This window comes from Rhinolophus sinicus, linkage group LG09, assembly GCF_036562045.2.
Source record: "Rhinolophus sinicus isolate RSC01 linkage group LG09, ASM3656204v1, whole genome shotgun sequence".
Taxonomy (NCBI): Eukaryota; Metazoa; Chordata; class Mammalia; order Chiroptera; family Rhinolophidae; genus Rhinolophus; species Rhinolophus sinicus.
Window position 1 is genome coordinate 104,960,414 of NC_133758.1, and position 19,720 is coordinate 104,980,133.

The window sequence follows — 19,720 nt, forward strand, 5'->3', positions numbered from 1 at the left end:
AAAGCTGCTGGCTCAGGTAGTAAATGGCCATCAACTGTGATTGGATGGCCATCAGCTGTGGCTAGTTGGCTGTCAGCTGTAACCAGTGAACCGTTGGCCACTAATATAACTGCCGTGGCTACGCTAGCAGAAAATGGGGGCTAGCAAGAAGATGGTGGCTGAGCCTGCAAGCAGAGCAATGAGGGTTGAGAATTGTGTGACTCCTGTTTCCTGTTTCTCCAACCCAGACGCCAGCGAGAGTATAGTGGTATGACTCCCCTACCTATGGCTCCGTGGGTGTTCCTTTTTGGCCTCACCAAGTCCTGCGTTCTCTTGTGGGGAGCGGGAGCAGAGACCCCACAGGCCGCCCCGCATGACAAATGGCGCAGCGAGCTGGGTCCCCTGCACGACAATTATACATAGCAATTTTACAAATAAAGACAACGAGGCCCACTGAGGTGAAGGGACTTGACCAGGGCCATACAGCTAGAAAAAGGCAGAGGCAGAAGTAGAACCCAGGTCTGTCTGACTCTAAGGCCAGCACTGTCGCCTGTATTCAGGGTCTCACGTGGAAGTGGTGGCAATTCTGTTCCCTTTGCCACCCTCTCACGGTGCTTGAATATCTAACCTGCATCTCAACGCTGCTTGTCAGAGTTATTTGATGAGTTGGGAGAAAATATTAAAAGGCCTTTGAGAGTCTGGCTTTTTTTTTTATCCTGAGCATTTAAAAATACATTACAGAGCAAAATAACATTTTCAAATGTGTCAGGAGAGCACAAAGCATCAAAGAGCGTATGGGTACAGCCTGTGACTTCCTGGAGCTCTGCATTCTTGACTGTCAGATTTGTCAAATACTTCTCTCGATAATTGCTTAATTAATATATCTGTCAGGAAAAAGGCTTTACAGCCATCAAGTACTGCATATAAAAATATCCTTTAATCTTAGAGTGTGAAAAATCATTCCTGTGATTGCAGCAAAACAGAAGCCCAGTGGTCCCTAATCATTCTCAGATCTATATGGATAAAACTCGTCTAGGTATCTACCCAAAAAATCTGAAAACATTTATCCGTAAAGATGTATGTACCCCTATGTCCATTGCAGCATTATTCATGGTGGCCAAAACATGGAAACAACCAAAGTGTCCTTCGATAGATGATTGGATAAAAATGTGGTACATATACACAATGAAATATTGCTCAGCAATAAGAAAAGATGAAATACTGCCATTTGTGACAACGTAGATAGATCTTAAGATTATCATGCTAAGTGAAATAAGTCAGACATAAAAATTTGAGAGCCGTATGATTTTACTCATATAGGGCTATAAAACTGAAAGCAACAAATGAACAAGACAAATAAAAACTCATAGACACAGACAACAATTTAGTTTTACCAGAGGGTAAGGGAGTGGGAGTGGTAGAAGAGAGTAAAGAGGGTCAAATATTTGGTGATGGAAGGAGAATTGACTTTGGGTAGTGAACACACAATGCAACAGATAGATGATGGATTATAGAATTGTCACTTGAAACCTATAGAATTTTACTAACCAATGTCACCCCTATAAATTAAAAAAGCTAGGTGGTAAAAAGGATGCCTAGGTTAGGGGAAGCAAGTAGAATTATACTTACCTGTATGAGGTCCCTTTCATTTGAGGGTCTCAGAAATATTTTAAATCTTTGCACAATGGAAGCAGAGAGGTAATACGGCCTGAATTATACCAAGTTCGTAAAACAAAGAAATGAGGTCTGGGATCAGAAAGACCAGGGCTTTAATTCGGCTCTGGTACTCTTTCTGAAATTTAGTAGAAACTCCGTAACCTCACTGAGACAAAATTTGGTTACCTGTCATATGGAAGTGACAGAGGCTACCACAGAGCCGTTGAGAGGATTCAAGGAAACAGCAGATTATAAGTACCGAATGCATGCTGAGCACACACAAGGGGTTCAAAAAGTCAGACAGGCGGTCCTCATTATTGCCGGACTCCATAGTTTGCTCATCACCTACTCGCTAAACTTTGCTCGTGGCCCCACGGTCAAGACTCACAGGCACTTTCATGGTCATTCAAAGATACATACAAAGTGGGGAGAAACTTGAGTGGCCCGACGCACGTGTTTCCAGCTGAGATCCAACAGGGCACACTCTGCCTCCTTGTTTCAGCTCTCATATTGTAAACAAGAGTCCTTTACACATTCTGTTTAGGGCCATGTTTTTCAAATGTTTGCACTTTCTGATGGTGATTTCACTGTTTTAAATGGCCCTCCACGGGTCACGCTGAAGTTCTGTCTAGTGTTCTTGAGTGCACAAAGGCTGTGTTAGGCCTCCTGGAGAAAATGTGTGTATTAGATAAGCTTCATTCAGGCGTGAGTGATGCTGCAGTTGGCACAAGTTCAATGTTAATGTGTCAACAACATATATTAAATAAGGTGTCTTTAAGCAGAAACACACATAAAACAAGATTCTGTATTAATGAGGTGACAAAAATCTTGTGACCAGATGTTCATAGGAACCTGTATTTCTTCTAGGAGGAGTGAATGGTTCAGTATTTGTTAACTCTGTACATGGCAACTTTGTAAAACATAAGTATCACCAATAATGAGAGTCAGCGTATTCAATTTAGTTCCTATATTAGGTAAGTTAAGCATGAGTGGCTACAACGTCTTAACTCCAAACTCTCCATGACTTAACACGGTGGAAGTGGATTTTTCATGTATGCAAAGCCTAATCAGGTGTTGGGCAGATGGCTTTTAAAAAATGAGTCAGGAATCCCGGTTCCTGACATCTTTTGGTTCTCCCCACACATAGGAAATTGACTGCCAGGCAATGGATGGAGGAAGAGAGAGAAGTTGTGGGCAGAAGGGGGCTTTCTGGGCTCTTGCTACAGGTACAGCGCATCACTTCTGCCTTCATTCTATTGGCCAGAGCTCAGTCCCATGGTCACAACTACTTGCAAAGGAGTCTGGGAGATATAATCTAGCTGTGTGCTAAGGGTTATGTGAATAGCTTTGCTGCAAAGGAACTTCCTCCGGTCATTTTTCCTTAGATAAATGGCAAAACCCTTAAGTCAGCAACACCGAAGTTTTTTAAAGTTACTCTTCTAATCCCTTTCCAGTTCTACGAGATAAGAATATTAACATGGAATGATACAAATGTCATAGGACTTAAAAGTTGAAGAAATAGGCATAGGCCTTGTTCTGACCTGCCAGGTGACTAAAGAGACAAAAGAAATACAAATTCACGCCTGCCTAAGTGTGATGGTTATTCCTGTTTCTGCTTAAATTGTTTTTAGATTCTCACATAGATTTTCCTCCTTCTTGTAAATGGTGGGGTGGTTCTGAATACAGGTCTTAAGCCTTTGGAATGTGTCTTGATATGGATTCTAAGACACACATACACGTCCACACACATGCACATGGTCACACACCCACTACACAGAGTTTACCACATTTATTTGGAGATCAGACAACCTACAATATTAACTGTTAGAAACATAACCATATTTGAAAACCATGCCAAGAAGCCCTCTGTGTAGTAAACACCAGATATGAAGTCTTTGCAGAGGAGTGTCATACCCTCACCCAGTTGATTGTGTAGAACAAACAGAGGAGCAAGAAAAGTTAAGAACTGACAGTAGAGCAGGAAGCAGGAAACTGACTAATGCCTTTGTAAGCCTTGCTAGGCAGGCATCATGAGTAACGTGGAGCCTGCGACATTCAGAAAAGGTTAATCTTCATTCCATTTGCTCTGCAAAGGAAAATGGGAGTATGTACAGAATATTTTCAAATTGCATCGGAAATGATAAACCTTCAAGTTTAATGCTAACAAGGTTAGCATTGCTAATCAGTTACTTGGAAAAATCATTATGAAATGAGGTGCTGTTATCTATGTATTTATATACCCTATTAATATTGAGATATAAATTGCTATATTTTATTGGTTTTATCACCTAGTTCTCTCCAGAATCTGGCTACTGTTTCAGTCTCCAGCACTTGACACAATGCCTGCTTCACAATGGACACTCAGTATTTATTGGAAGGAAGAAAGGAAGGGAGGGAGGGAAGAAGGAAGGGAGGAAGGGAGGGAGGAAACTATAATACCCGTATGTTTGTATGACATGTATTGCCTGTGCATGAATAAAGATATCCAAGTTTAAACCTATCCCTTTTCTCCTTTTCAGGGCAGAAACCATTCTCTTGGGATCATTCACAAGCAAGAGACAGCGAAGCTGTGACATATGCCAGTGCCACCGCCACCGCCACCCCCTCCTTTGCCTCCACCTCCCCCGCCTCTGGGGGCTCCTCCCCCTCCCCCGCCATCAGCACCTCCGGTAAGACCTGTTTTTCTGTCTGATTCACTGTCCAGCATAAGCTGCTTTGAATACACTTGACCAGAAGATGCTCAATGTTCAAAACCAGCCTCCACCCAACTACCTCCCTTTGACAGGTGGCATCAGGCAGCTGGCTCTGGCAGCTCCAACGTCTGATTCCAGACGAGCCTGGCCAGGTATTTCTCTTCCCGTTCCTCTACCTCAGGGTCGTCTGTCTACAAACGTCTACACAATTTCTCCTCTAATTCCTGCTGCTCAATACAGGCTTCCCGAGTCTCCCATTTCACTGGAAGCCTCCGATAAGAGCCCACGCTGAAGTGCACAGCCAATGAGGCATGCTGCAAAGCCAAGTTCCCGTGTGTAATTGGACGGTGATAATGACAGCCTGGGCTTCAGTTGCCTGCTTCTGGACCCAAGTCAGAGAAGTGTCATAAGCAATGCCATAACGAAATACAAAGCTCTAAATGAAAAGTACCTATCTGTGCAAGACTGAATTCAGTCTATTTCAATTTGTGTTGCCGGATACCCTCTCTTGGTTTAATGGTTTGGTTTCCATTTAGAAGGAGAGGCACAGAGCCTGGATATTTTGTTTGAGAGCAGGATTTCTCAACCTTGGTACCACTGACATCTGAAGCCAGATCTTTTTTTTTTTTTTTTTTTTTTGTCGTGGAGGGCTTTTCTGTGCGTTGTAACATGTTTAACAACATCCCTAGCTAATGCCTACTAGGTGCCAGTAGCACACTCCCCAATTGTGACAATCAAAAATGTCCCCAGATATTGCTAACCATCCCCCGTGGGACAAAATCACCCCCTTTGTTATAGAAGGATGTGAGTGCTTAATGAACCTTTGCTATGAGGAAAAGCTGGGGCACTTCTTACATCGTCATTCTCTGCTCCACGAGCCACTTAGAGAGCGAGGCTTAGCGTGAAACTGCAGCAGCCCCTATTTTCAATGGAAGATAAAAGATACGGATACCATGGCGATATGGCACCAGAGGCAGGGCTGCCTGGGGATGATACGAGCCGAGTCAGCTGAGCCCAGGAATTGAGCCTCTCCCGCCATCTTCCCCTGGGGCGCACTCCTCTCCTCAGATGCATGGATGACGTGACCATGGGGAGAACTGCTTAAGAAGGGAGGGCCAGAGAGCTCGCTGCATAGCCACAGGCCATGGTAAGAGCAATAGTATGTCTGTCATGTCACCAGTTATGACGTTCGCTGTGCGTGCCAACCATATTTGAAGTACCAGGGACATACATCTGCCTGAAACTTGGCCCTGGCCCTTGAAGATAGTGGAAGGCAAGCACATAAGGTGTCTTACATCTGAAAGCTCTCTAACTGGCATACAGAAAGAGGAGGAGTCGGTATTGAAGTTCCACTGCTGAATTTGACCCCACAGGGGATGAAGGAGATGAACAGTTTATAAGTAAAGGAAACATACATGAACTGTCACGTGGAGCTTACATAGACTTGCTAGCACCAAAGAAGTAAACTTTAATAACCTCAAAAACCACAATATACCCATCAACGTAGCCAGGATAAACTTATTATAAACCGTATTCTTGGGGACTGGGGGAAATAAGCCCTTTTTAAAAATATTTCTGGCAACACACAAATACCTGGGACTCAATGTTGAATGAGTCTTTCTAGAGTGTTCTCTGGTAGAAAACAATAAACCTGAATGTATCATACTTTTTCCTCTGATAATCAGGTAGTTTTATTTTTGAGACTGACTTAAGAATTTAACCCTAGAGGAACCAAAAACAATTTATCCAAGGATGTGCACAGAAATGCAATTTATTCCAGTGAAAAGTTAGATCTTAAATGGCTTATGAGAACTAAATGAAATGTGTTATATCATGCTGTTAATTAAAAATTGCATTATGCCATAGTGTTAATTAAAAATTACATTTATAACTGTGCTGATTTGGAAAGTAGATATGAAATGATGGGTTAAAAACAATGAAATCAACTATATAATATATGTAATAAATAGCAAAGATCAGAAGAAAATTTTAAATGCTGATAACACTTTTAATTTCATTAGAGAATTATTTTTCTTGAACGATGCTTAAATTCATAATAAACAAAAATAATTCTACATTTAGTTAATTATTTTTGTTTTTTACAAGATTTTTAATTAAAATACAGCTTACATACAATGGTATGTTAGTTTCAGGGGTACATCATAGTTATTCAACAGTACCCACCTAGCATTATACAGTGTCATTACGACATACTGATCTTATTCCCTATGCTAAAGAAGTGATCGCCGTGATAAGCCCAGCAACCATCTGCCACTGTACTTACCACACTATCATAATATTATTGATCTTTTCCCTACATTTAAAATTTTTCAATTAGTGTTGATATTCAATATTATTTTATATTAGCTTCCAGTGTACAGCATAGTGGTTAGACTTCTTCTGCATGTCCTTAGTTGAAAGGCTTCAGTTCAGCTTAATTTTAGGTGATTCTCAATAATGGTTGTTTTATAGATTAGTTGTTATTTTGATGTGGTTGTGAGAAATGGTAAGCATAGCGTTTACCTATTGCGCCATCTTGACCAGACTCCGAATACCTCTACTTTTTTTGCATTCCCTCCTTCTTTCTTTCTTTCTTTCTTTCTTTCTTTCTTTCTTTCTTTCTTTCTTTCTTTCTTTCTTTTTCTTTCTTTCTTTAGCCATCTGTCTCATGGAGGATCAAATTAATCTAGGATAAAAATAACCATGTAAATTTTAATATTTTTAAAAACATATTTTTCTACAATCTGGGAAAATATTTATAATGCATATTAAAAGTGAAGAATTAACATCCTTAGTGTATAAAGAGCTCTTACAGGCTAATATGGAAAGGATGAATAGAAAAATGGGCATAGGATATGCCCAGGAGGAAGAAAGACAAATGTTTCAATCTCACTACAATTGAATAAACACAAATTAAAATCATGAGAAACCATTTTCATCTATCAACTTGGTGATGATACTTTTTAAATGTTGGCTGGAGTGTTAGGAACCAAGCACTCTTAATAGGAGCAAAAATTGGTATAATTTCCTAAAACACAATTATTAATTTAGATCAAAACCCTTTTTAAAAATGGGTGTACTCTATGACCCTATTTCACTTCCAGTAAATTTTTTTAAGTAGCTAATTATAGATGTACAGAAATATTTAGCTATAGGATATTAATTAAAACATTACTTGTAATACCAACAACAAAAAAAAGAAAACGTCAATTTTTAATACCAGGCGATTCAATAAATAAATTATTATGTAATCCACAAAATGGTATACTAAGTAGCTATTAAAAATCATATCAAAATCATTTTGTAACTTCCAGTGTAATGATTGACTCAGGTAAGGATCATCCATAAAAGCTAAAACTACTTAGTGAAAGGTTTTTTGGGAACAGGATACTCACCAGATCCTAACATTACTTCTAATTACAAAGGGGAAAATGTACCTTTAAAATGGATCAAACTTAGTGTTCACTAGAATGGAATGCCCTTATATCACAAATCTTTTGCTGTAACCCAACAAGAAATGCATACCATCCCCTTGTAGTAATCTGCCAAAAATGAATGTACTCCTAAGCAAACAACTGGACACATCCAGAATGTAGGACCTTCTACAATAGACATTGACAAACTAGAGCAGAGCCCATGGTCCAGTTTTTGTGTCGCCTTTGGGCTAAGAATGATTTTTGACATTTTCAAATGGTGAAGAAAAATAATATTTCGTGACATATGAAAATTATGTGAAATTCAAATTCTGGTCCTTAAGTTTTATTGGACCTCAATCATGCTCATTTATTTGCATATTGTCTTTGGCTGCTTTCATGGTACAATGGCAGAATACCAATTAAACAATTCGTTATTGCACCCCCCAAAAAAAATTTCCATTCTTCTCACTAGTTGACCTGTGTTTTTTAAATTATACTCAATTCTTATTATATTTTGAATTTCAACAGTAACAATTTTGTGGAAATGTGTTTTCTTTTGTGTTATATAGTATTTCCTTATTATATATATATATATATATATATATATATATATATATATATATACACACACACACATTTAGATTTTAAAAATCTAAATATTTTATATAGTAGTCCCATGATTTTGCCTCTTGGCCCACAATGCCTAAAATATTTATTGCCTGGCCCTTGAAGGAAAAAGTTTGTCAACATCTACAAGTTTGTCCTGCAAGGCAGCCGGCTTCATCCAGCCTTCCTTTGGTCAACAGCAGCCAATGGGCTTGCATCAGATTATGTCCCTCCCCTGCACCACTTTTGAAGGACTTCCCATCCCTCTCTTAGCTGCACCCCACTCCACCGGCATGATCTGGCCCCTGCCTACTTCTGAGACCTCGTACCCTGCCCCCTCCCTGTGTCTCCTACTGTAGGATTTCAGCATAACTGGCCCTTCTTCCTGGACACTCTTTCTGCTCATCTCAGCTCAGATGTCACTTCCTTGGAGCATCATTTCTTTGCACCCCAAACTGACATTTGTAACATGCTTTTAAAACCCTCCTTCATAGCAGTTATCAGTTTTTTATTTTGTTTTTATTTGATCAGGGTCCACGTTTTATGGTTTTAGTCTTTTCTGTCCTTAGTGCTTGGCTCACACCAGACACTCCGCTCATTGAATAAATGAATGGGTAGATACATGCCCGCATGCATGAATATCTTCATAAATAGGGTTAAATCTCTTCATAACCAATGTGCAGGACTTCAAACATCCATGCTCATGGACCAGCATGGTAGATTTCATCATATGTAATCTTTGCAAGGAGGGGACAGTTTGTGTGATATGTCTGGGTGTCTGTAATGCCAAGCATCCTACCAAGCATCTCCTTAGTTCTGGAAGATGCATTAGACCAGGTCTAAAAGCTTTTTGGTTTCTTCCTCCCACTTCTCCCGTCTCTCCTCCTGGTCTCCTTCTCTTCTCTAATGTACTTTTTTTTTTTTTTTCTAAGAACGTGGGAGTGGAACGGGAAGAAGGGCTGATGCAGCCGTCTGATGTTTGGGAGAAAGCTTTAACTAAAAGCCAGAGAGCCCTCGCCATCTTGTTTCCCTGTTTTTCTTGCCACTTATTCCGCTGTCTTTTGAGCTCTACTCCCTTATCTCATCCCTTTAAAATCCAGTAACAATATAAAAGTTGCCTGCATGGTACATTGGTCCACTTATAATTAAATTATTATTGTTGCTTTGGTTACAGGATGTAACTTTTTAAAAATCTAAAGAAAATATAATGGATTTGATTATTGAAATGCAGCAGAATTTTACTGAACTTGTGTTTTCAAATTTGCTTTGATCCCTTGGTCCTGTCCAACATGAGAGAAGAAATGCCTGGAGAGCCTGTGATTTCTGTTTTCTCATCACAGTCGCATAGCATTATCTACACAAAAGGAAGGCAATATATGTGTCTCTGCCCAGCTGATAAATTCTTTGGAGTTGTGTTGCCCAGCCAAAGCCCTACAGTAGTAGGCTCATGGCCAGAGCATGTGTGTTTATTTAAAATGTAGAGTTGTAAAATTTTGTAGCATTATTTTTTAATGTCCCTGTTCAAGCTTAAACATCCTAAGGAGGAAACCATTATTTAAAAAAAAGGCGGGGGGGAACTGGTGGATAATCGTTTATTTACCATGAAAAGCAAAACTCTTAAGTAGGAAGAACCATAGTGTCATGTATTTCTTCCTGCCTCTTCTGGGGGTAACTTTAAAAAATGCTGAAGGGAAATTACAATGAGAAGCATATTGTGGCGCCTTGCTGTTCTGTTCCCTCCTTACTGTTGGCCAGAGTCTTTGTTTGCATTCAGGCAACTTGAGTGAGATAATGTTTCTCCTCTTAGTCTAAGGATTGCATGATTCATGGGCGAGGCAGACTTTCCAAAGCGTGGGGAAATATCAGCTGAGGCTTATACCGGGAGGTTTTCCCACCATCTCTGGGACTCAGGAGTTCACGTCGTATCGAAAACCCCGTCAATCTGTGAAAGAAAATGTGGAAAATGGAATGGCATCTGAAATCCCATGAAAGCCTTTTTCAGTTTTGTGTTTGCTGTAGTTAAAAAATAAAATGCAGGCATGAGGGGGTGCTAGGTGGAAGGGGGCTTAGTACAATTGCATATTACCCAACTTCTGGGAAAGGTAATTTGCATGTTTACTGGTGCATTTGGAATAATGAGAGGCTTAAAAAATCTTAAATACTGTCACTCACTCAGATTCCCTTGACACTGGTGCTTTGATTAGTGTCATTAACAAGGGATTGGGGACATTTACCCAGGGTTGACAGTGACCACTGGGACGAGGAGAAGGCTTTTGCATTATCCAAGCTATGAGGATAGTATTACATTTGTCTCTGCTTAGCAGTTTGCAAAACTACACCTTTGTCTTCGAGTAATTTAAAAAACTTGATTCTCCCTCCTTTGCTGATTTGCACCTGCAGGCAGTAACAGTGCTTCAGTGAAGAAACGAGGCAGCCTTTGCAATGGATTTACTTGGTCTGTAGCAAGAGAGAGAGAGGTGTGAGAGGTGTGGCAGGACCTGCCACTCATACTTCCAAAGAGCCATTCAGGACATTATTTAAATGTGTTTCTTTTTTCACAGCTGTGAGGTGGGAGGGGTGACAGGAACAAAAGGGAAAAGGCTTGCAGTGAGGCAGATTGTGCACTCAATGCCTGGGACTTGGCAAGAAAAACCTGCCAGCGCTTGTTAGAGGCCTTTATCAAATTTCATAGGAGCCTAGGAACATAAGCCACTCTCACCCAGCATCTGAGCGGAAGGATGTGGCCGGAAGCTGCCATGGGGTACGAAGCCAAAGGGAGATCCAGGAAGACCTCAGCCCTCTCTAGCAATGATTGCCAACAGAAGCTTTATTTGACACCGAATCTGCTGCCTCTTTGCCTTTGAAACCTTTTAGAACTAGTGGAACTAACGATCCCTAGAAAGCTGCCAGTGAACCATTCCCCTACCCCAGGGTGGCCTCTTCCCACATACACTGTTGTTCTTAGGAGGCCCCCATGGTTTGGAGCTGGGATCTCGGCTGCCATATACTCCTTCCCCAAACTGCTGTTTCCTTTCTTGCCATAAAAGGAAAAAAGCTACCAATGTCAGGTTGCTGCTGGCAAAGAGATATCCAGCCCAGACCCCATAGAGACAGCTGTAAGCAAATGGGGGTTGGGGGTGCTGGGACCCTGGAAGCATGAGCACATCTCTGCAAGGGGGGGGGGGGGTTAGCAGCTAAAAGTCCTTTTTCTAGGATGTTGAATGAAAAGACAGGGGAGGTGACATGAGGAAAGCAGGCTACATACATAACAATAATGTGGTCCCAACTACAGAAAGGAAAGAAAGAAAAACCATGTGTGTGCATGTTCGCTCATGGGCTCTCAGATAAAGACTAAGGAAATAAGATACCTGTTATATCACTAGTTATCTGGGGGCGGATGGGTGATTTCTGTTTTCTTTTTTGTACAATTCTGTGTTCTCTCAAAAATCTATGCAGAGCATTTATTACTTTTATCATTAGAAGGAAAGGTTCTCAGAAAGAAACAGGAATGAAGGATTATTTACCAACTGGCCGGGCTGGATCATATAATAATGTACGTTAATAATAGCAGACAGCTATTGAGCAGTGTTCTGCACCGGGCACTGCTAAGCACTTAATGTGGATTACCTAAATTCATATTTGCAACAGTCCCATGAGGCGGGCATGGATAGTGCCATTTTACACATGAGGAAACTGAGGCACGGAGAGGTTACCAAGGCGCCCAGTGTCACACAAGCAGTAAGTGGTAGAGGCTCGATTCCTCCCCAGGCTCCCTGAGAGCCTAACTGCTCTGTGCTCTACTGCTTCCCAATGTGTGTACAGGTAGAATAAAGGGTCCTGACACCTATAGCATCGAACACTTATGTAGTGCTTACTGTATGCTTTGTATTGTTCTACGTGCTTAGTGCATAACTGAGTTAATCCTCACAGTAAGAGGCAAGTACTGTTGTTATTCTCGTTTTATGGCTAGTTAACTGAGACACAGAGGGGAAGTGGTTTATCCTGGCTCACACAGCTAGTCATTGGCAGAGCCATGGATTGAATGCTGGCAGAACGGTGCCAGAGCTCCTGTTCTGAACCACTAAACCCACTCCCTTTTTTTTTTTTACCTTCTTAGGGATTGCCCGCTACCCCTTGAATCTAACAGCCAGAAAGTCAAGGGTTTCCCCTTTCCACACCAAGGACCGAGCTTCCAGATTTCTCCTTGTATCTCCAAGTCTCCTGCTAATATTTCTCTTCTCTTTTTTCCTTTATGGTTCCATCATTTCCCATAAATTGCTTATTGGGTTTTTTCCTCCTTTTTAATAGAAAAAAACAACAACAGTTTGCAAGTTACCCTCTGGTTTGCCCAATGGTGTAACAGCAGAGAATCTGCATCAAAGAAGCAGATACCATGCAAAGGAAGTCAGTTTTGCCTTCTCTTTATTTACAGTGGGGCTGTTGATAGGCTCAGAGAAACTGAGTCTCTGCTGGACACACAGTGGGTACAGTATATGCCTCTGAGTTCAGTGACCACAGACTGTGTTCTTAACCTAGCTCATGCAAATGTACTGAGCTTTGGCTGTACAGAATTCCCCAGTCTCTGCCTTTGTAAGGATTTGAACCTCAATCCAGAGAAACCTGGGCTTGTCACGGGTCATGGCTCAGTCACGGAAGTGCTGAGAATACGACTGGTCATTCCCAGACCAGAACTTCGTACCTTGTGTTGCTTCTTCATTATGCATTTCCTGCATAAGGGACCCTTGAAGGCTCATCTTTAAAGAGCCCTTGTGTCCTCTGAATCGGTTACTTTTCATCTTCCTAAGCTTGCTTCTCTGAGCATCAGGTGGTTGGCGTGTCTGGTTGATGCTTTGAGATCTCTCCTGAACTGCCGAGTCCAGAATGAAAGGACACTGGGGCCAGTGAGCAGCTAGTGAGTGATTCCGAGAGAGAGAGGCTGCCCCTAGGTCAGTACCAGGCACATGGTAGGCACTCAGTACCTAGCATTACTTCCTAAACTAGTGAGTTCAGCAAAGATATCGTCACTCACAAGGCAATGCCACGGCGAGCTGCTTTCTACTCATATCTTCCACCTGCCTAAGCCTTAAAAGCCAGAACAAATTCCATGCTGTGTCCTCTTGGGGCTCCATCGACACATTCACACTTCAGTAAGAGTGTCTGATAAAGCAAATGCAGTTACTGTCAGAAGTAACACCTTTAGGGATAGCAAAAGTGAACACCCAGGTATTATTTTCAAAGCCATAAAATGTCCTTTGGCACAACTCTCCCCATTCCAATTTGTTACTGTTTTCAGAAAGAATAGACTTTTGCATAAAGACATTTTAAACCTCAGGGAAAGCAACACAGTGTCCCCGTTTTGTACATGGCAGCAACAGATTTCATTTTAATATGGTCTGTTCACAATAGAGGAGTTTGGATGTGTTTCCAAGCTGGGAAGAAAGCGAGATTCCACCTAGACCACATACAATATTTAAAACATAAAGGTGTGAAAGCATGTTTATGTCCTACGTCACCCGTTCCGTACTCCTGGAGCCCAGCTGTCAGTTTCACTAGGGATCACATAAGGCTGTAATGAGGTGTGTTAAAAAAAACATGTGGGCTCTAGAGTCGTACAGATTGGAAACTGAATCCCTGCTGTGCCATTTACGAGCTACCGTATATGATGTCAAGCAGATGTCTTAGTAACTCTGAGCCTCAGTTTCCTCATCTGTAAATGGGAATGATGATTGCCACGTCCTAGGGCACACTGCCCCTAGAGTGGAAGCTCCGTGAAGGGAGGGCTGTTTGTCTGTTTTAGTCGCAGTGTATCCCCCAGGCCTGAGTAGTGCCTGCATGCAGTAGGCTTTAGGCAAATAATGTGCTGAACACACGAATCATGGGATTGTTGTGAAAATCTTCTAAGACAACGATAGAAGCTGCATTTACCCAGGGTCAGCTGAGTCCGTGGTGGCTACTGTTCTTTCAGAGACCAAGAAACAACTGGGAAGCAGCCAGGTCTGGAACCAATGCGTTGAGGGCTAAGGCCTCACTTGTCAGTGCAGGGTGGAAGGTCAGACACCAGAAGTCAAGATCAAGGTTGGGAGCCTGTTATTCAAGGTGGGGAGTCAGGCCGGTAGTCTGAAAATAGTCCAAAAACAAGTGGGCAAAGGTTGCCACTTTCAGTTTTTCAGAGGTTCCAAATCCACTGGGCCAGAACCTGCTGCTGTTGCGTGGTTCTGAAGAGCTGAAGGGTTTACGTTTGCTCCTCCTCCATGCCTCCTACTCAATTGAGTGGCGTGGGTGTAGCAGGAAGTACCTGGAGACAGCCACAGATGAGAGCATTGAGGCCTCAGCCGTGGGACCGAGGCTGAGCCAGGAGGGCATGGCGATCCCAGTGAAATGGCAGCCTGGCTCAAATATGTTAAACACTTACAGGAGGCTTTGTTTTCTCAGCTGCTCTGATTTGTCATTTTACAGGCAGCTTTGGCAGTAGCAGACCAAGAGGCTGCTTAGGGGAAGGGCATGTTTTCCTGGAAAGTTTAATGGTGATGCTCGTGCAAGAATTCTAGATCACCTGGTTCTGAGACCCTATCTAAAGCCAAGAAAAGTGTTCTCTGGGCCTATGGCAGCTCCAGGAAACGGAGATTCCAATGCTATGCCTTGGTCTTTCCCTGCCTGGCTCAGACTTTCATTTAAAGCTCTACTGACCAGGGGAATTTGAGCACTGACAGGATATTGGTTGATATAAAGAAATTAGAATCAATTTTGTTTAATAATACTATTGTTACAATTTTAGGAGCTCTTTTCTTTGACATCATCTAGTGTCAAATATATATATTTGCTTCTGTTTTGTTTACTTTGTTCTTAGATTCCACATACAAGCAAAATCACATTGCATCTGTCTTCCTCCATCTTACACTCCACTCAGCACAGAACCCTCCAGGTCCATCCATGCTGCCACAGATGGCAAGAACGCATTCCCTTCCATGGCTGAGCAATATTCCACTGTATATATGTACCACCTCCTCTTTATCCATTCATCCATTGACAGACACCGAGGCTGCCTGCACATCTTGGCCATTGTAAACAGTGCTGCAAAGAACATATGGATGCACATGTCCCCTAGAAGTTGTGTTTTGTGTTTCTTCTGATAAATGCCCAGAAGTGGGATTACGGGGTCCTTCTTCGTCTCTTGTTATAGTCTTTGTTTTAAAGTGTATTTTGTCTGGTATAAGTATTGCTATCTCTGCTTTTTTGTTGCTTGTTTCCATTTTCATGAAATATCTTTTTCCCATCCCTTTGCTTTCCATCTGTATGTGCCTTTTGATCTGAAGTGAGTCTCCTCTTAGCAGCATATGTCTCATTTTCTTATCCATTCAGATATGTTTTTAATAAGCAGGGATTTGGAGGGGAAAAGCAGGTCAGGGTGGAGATAGAACAAGATTGGCTGTGAGTTGATAGTTATTGAATCTGGGTGACGGTACACAGTGGTGCTCATTATATTACTCAACTTTTGTATATGTTAATTTTCCATAATAAAAAAAAATTTTAATGGACATCAACAACCTCAAAATATGCAAAATAGAGGTGATTTTTCAAAACCAAGGAGGGAGTTATGCAGCATGCTTTCACTAATTTAGATGCATGTTTGAGACCAAATATGTGCTTTCTAGTTTTAAAAAATAAGACCCATCTACGCACAGAATGGCTGCTTGAAATTCTCTGTTGCTTCCCTTCTCCCCTCCCTGTATCCTCCTGCCATGTAATCTGGCTCCTGTTTTTCTAGGGATTAATGGTAAAATTTTTAGTGCCATTTCCCTACAGCAGAAGTGTCATCTAGAGTCATTGAGTTGATTTATGGAATGGTTTGGGTTTTTCTCCTAAGACTGAGGACTGATACAAGTGACTTTGAAAGAGAATGTCAGCGAAGATGTGAGGCTGGCTATCACAATCTCCCTGCTACTTTTTATGTAACTAAACCTTGAGACCCAGTGCGAACACACAGCAGATAACAAACCGTGGTTCGTAGAACTGTTGCATTTATTGTTCTCTGCCCTGGCACGAGGACATCTGGCACTATCTGCTGTTTTCTTCTCAGACAAAGCACAGAGCACATTGGTGGGAATTACTAAGGCGAAACTTTCCCGTGGCAACTCATCTAAACACCAAGGTCACCCAGATACGGAAGAATTTTCACCTTCACCATTCCTTCCTCTCTGACTAAATGCCAAAGGATTCTGGAGGAGGGTGAGGGAAAAGGAACTTTAAAACCAAGTCGGAGGCAAAACCTTTGGGTGTGGAGATAGCTTGGAAAGTATGCTATGGCTTTTTTTTTTTTTTTTTTTTTGGTCTGACATTACCTTTTTATTTATTTATTGTTATTATTATTAGTTTCAGGTATACAAAACAACATAAGGATTAGACCTTTACACACCTCACAAAGTGATAACCCCAACAAGTCTACTACCCATCTGACATTGTACATTCTACTATGGCTTAAAAACAAACACACACACAAAAAAAACCCTTGTGGGTTCATGAGCAGGTGAACAGTAATTTTCAAGAGATCAGACCACAGGCACTGAAGGACTTCATCAAACCTCACAACTGTGGAATACAGATTTTCACCCTTCTGGCGTTGCAGACGGTTACATTTTCTGGAAACTATTATTGGTTTGACTGGAAGGGAAAAAGAAGACATCCACCCTGGGGGTCAGAACAATGAGGAGGGAGAGAAGCCATTGCAGAAGGTTCAGCACACTGGGCAACATGGCCCAGCAAAACCCATTCCTTTTCCTCAAGGGCCCACCTACAACGCTGCTGAGGGCTGGTAAATGATTTACTTTTTTGCCATTAATTTACAACTATTGCTAGGAAATGTGCACCAAAGTGCATTGTTGTATCCAACAGAAAGCATTCTTTTTTTTTTTTAAAAAGAAGCCAGTTGCTAAGGGAGACTCATTGCAAATGTGGTGTGTTGTTTCTCATGTCTTCAAAGAACATTTGGACCCACCCAGGGGAGCTTGCCACCCTTCTTTACCAGCTTGAGAACCTCTGAGGAAAGCTAGGGTTGAGATGGGGAAAGGGGAGACTCACCACCTCCCATAATAATGGTGATTCCTGGGGTGCAGAGCACACCGCGCCCACTGGGCACAGATGTAGTGCCCCCTTGTGGTGGGAGGACACCTGAGCTGGGAAGGGAAGGCCGCAGCCTTGGTGTCAGATGCACCTGGCTCCAAGCTAAGTGGCTACTGGAACCTGGGCAAATCCTTTTAGACTTCGTTTCCTCACCTGAGAAATGGAAATAATAATACACTATGAGGTGGTAAAGGAATGAATTAAAATGATGCTTTAAAAACACCAGCCCAGTGCCTGACAGACAAGTGTGCAGTTCTGTTAGTGGCGGCCCCCTACCCACTCTCCTGCACCCTCGGTGAGAGCACAGCCTCCCTGGTTTTCACACTTGTCCTCTCCAGGACTGCACTAAACCCTCCAGCATCCCATTCGGCAATGGCCAGGCCCTAGCTTATTGTCAGGTCCACTCACCTCAGTGGGATTTGATCAAGGAGCCTTCTGTTTCTGTGCCAGGAAAGGCTGCCCTCAGGAGGATACTTAGAGTGGGGGTGGGGAGACAGAAATCAGAGATTTCCCTTTCCCCTGGGCTCTCTAGAGCAAAATGTGAGGGTCATTTCCCAGTGTCCAAGATTATCTCTTTGGCACACTCGTTTTCCCATTTCCATTCCAGTAACTTCCAGTATTTTCTCAGCAGCTTGCAAACTTACCCATCAATTCCTCTTTCCCTTCTTAGGGCCATCACTTTAGCCCAACCTCGTCTGTTTTTTTTTCCACCAACTATTTCACTGGATCGTCAATTCCTGACCCTCATCTGGGAAACACCATGGCTATTTCTCCCCAGCAGGGCCACAGAAGACCACTGACTTATGTTATCATTAATAATACAGTTTTGTGTTCAAGGCACATACATCTTCCATTAGTAACAGGGCCAGACTTGGTCTGTTTGGCTTGGATAAGCGCAGTAGTCCAGTGATTGACTGAAAGGCTCAGTGAACTTTATGAAGTTCAATGGCGTTCGTTCCTGCTGCATGTTGGCACGTGGAGGTGAAGTCTATTGGTGAGACCAGCCACACCCCATGCATGCTTGGTGGGCTCCGAGCTGAGCTTTCTGCTACCTGCCTCTCCCATGTCCTGTGTGTAACCTTGGACTTCTCTGCCCTTCCGTTCTTAGACTGCATAATGGAGACAGTCTTATAGGGAGAGAGATGGGGTGACTATTGATTTTATTTCGTTTTGCTTTTGTTTCACTTCATTTTCTTTATTGCTAGGCAATGCCTAAGGGAACAAGCTATTCCAGAGCTTTAAATGTGTTCTTCAAAGGCTGCATTCTCTCGTACAAAGTGTGGGAGGCCTGGTAAGGGGAGAAAAGGGGACTTGACCACATCACACCAGCCTCCTAGGGAGCATATGAGGAACCAATGAAAGCTCTAAACTCACAAAAAGCACACCCACCCTTGGGTTAGCTCTCAGGTGAAATGAACAGACATATGGAAGCTATACTAGAACACATTCTTCTGGAATGCGGTACTTTAAGGCCCAGCCCCTAGGAGAACCAAGAGCAGGAAGAATGACCCAAGCACGCAGTTCCCTAATTCTCTGCTTTGACATCCAGAGCACCAACCCTCAGCGCCTCCTGGTCTGCTGTAACTTGTATGTTGTCCCTTCCTAGTGACAGGCCCTTTACCCTCTTTACTGGAGGAATCAGTGCATTTCACTAAACCGCTTTTTCTCTTAGCTGCTAAATATAGTTGCCCGCTAACCTGAACTTGGGGATTCTACCACAGACCTGTTGTAATGGCTAAGTTTCAGGTTAGGGGGACAAGCTCGGGAAAAAGGAAGGCACGTCCAAAGTCACTTGTAGGCATGGTAATGTTTCCATGGCAATCATAATAGTGATTATGTGTTATTATTCAAAACAGTGGTCCTCTAACATATTACTGTAAACAGCTTGACAATTTAACAAACACCTTCCCATAGAGTCTCATTTGATATTTCCTCACCCTCTGTGAGATAGATAAGATCATTATCTCGTCTGAGGCTCCCCTAAAAGCACTCTGAGACAGGGTTAGGGTGCAAGCTGTTTATTGGGGAGGGGATTCCCAGAAGCCCTGACGAGGGAGTCAGGAAGCGAAACAGAGGAGGAAGGAAAGCGCGTGAAGGGTATGTGGGAAACCGGGGCTCCATCCTGCAGGGCACCCCCAAGAGACTATGTGGACCCTGCCACTGCCAATTATAGAGGAAGAAACGGAGGCCCAGAGAGGTTAAGTACCCACTCAGAGTCACACAGCTGGTAGTCTCTGGACAATGGGGCCTGCA

General features: G+C 42.5%; 1 protein-coding gene across 2 annotated transcripts in view; it reads left to right on the forward strand.

The window, feature by feature from the left end:
* WIPF3 (WAS/WASL interacting protein family member 3) overlaps positions 1-19,720 on the forward strand; it is an 80,102-nt gene that overhangs the window by 19,011 nt on the left and 41,371 nt on the right. For both annotated transcript variants that reach the window (XM_074340929.1, XM_074340930.1), the window contains exon 2: positions 4,155-4,304. In XM_074340929.1, the coding sequence (XP_074197030.1) occupies positions 4,212-4,304 (93 nt within the window). In that variant the 5' untranslated portion in view covers positions 4,155-4,211. The remainder of the gene's footprint in view (positions 1-4,154; positions 4,305-19,720) is intronic.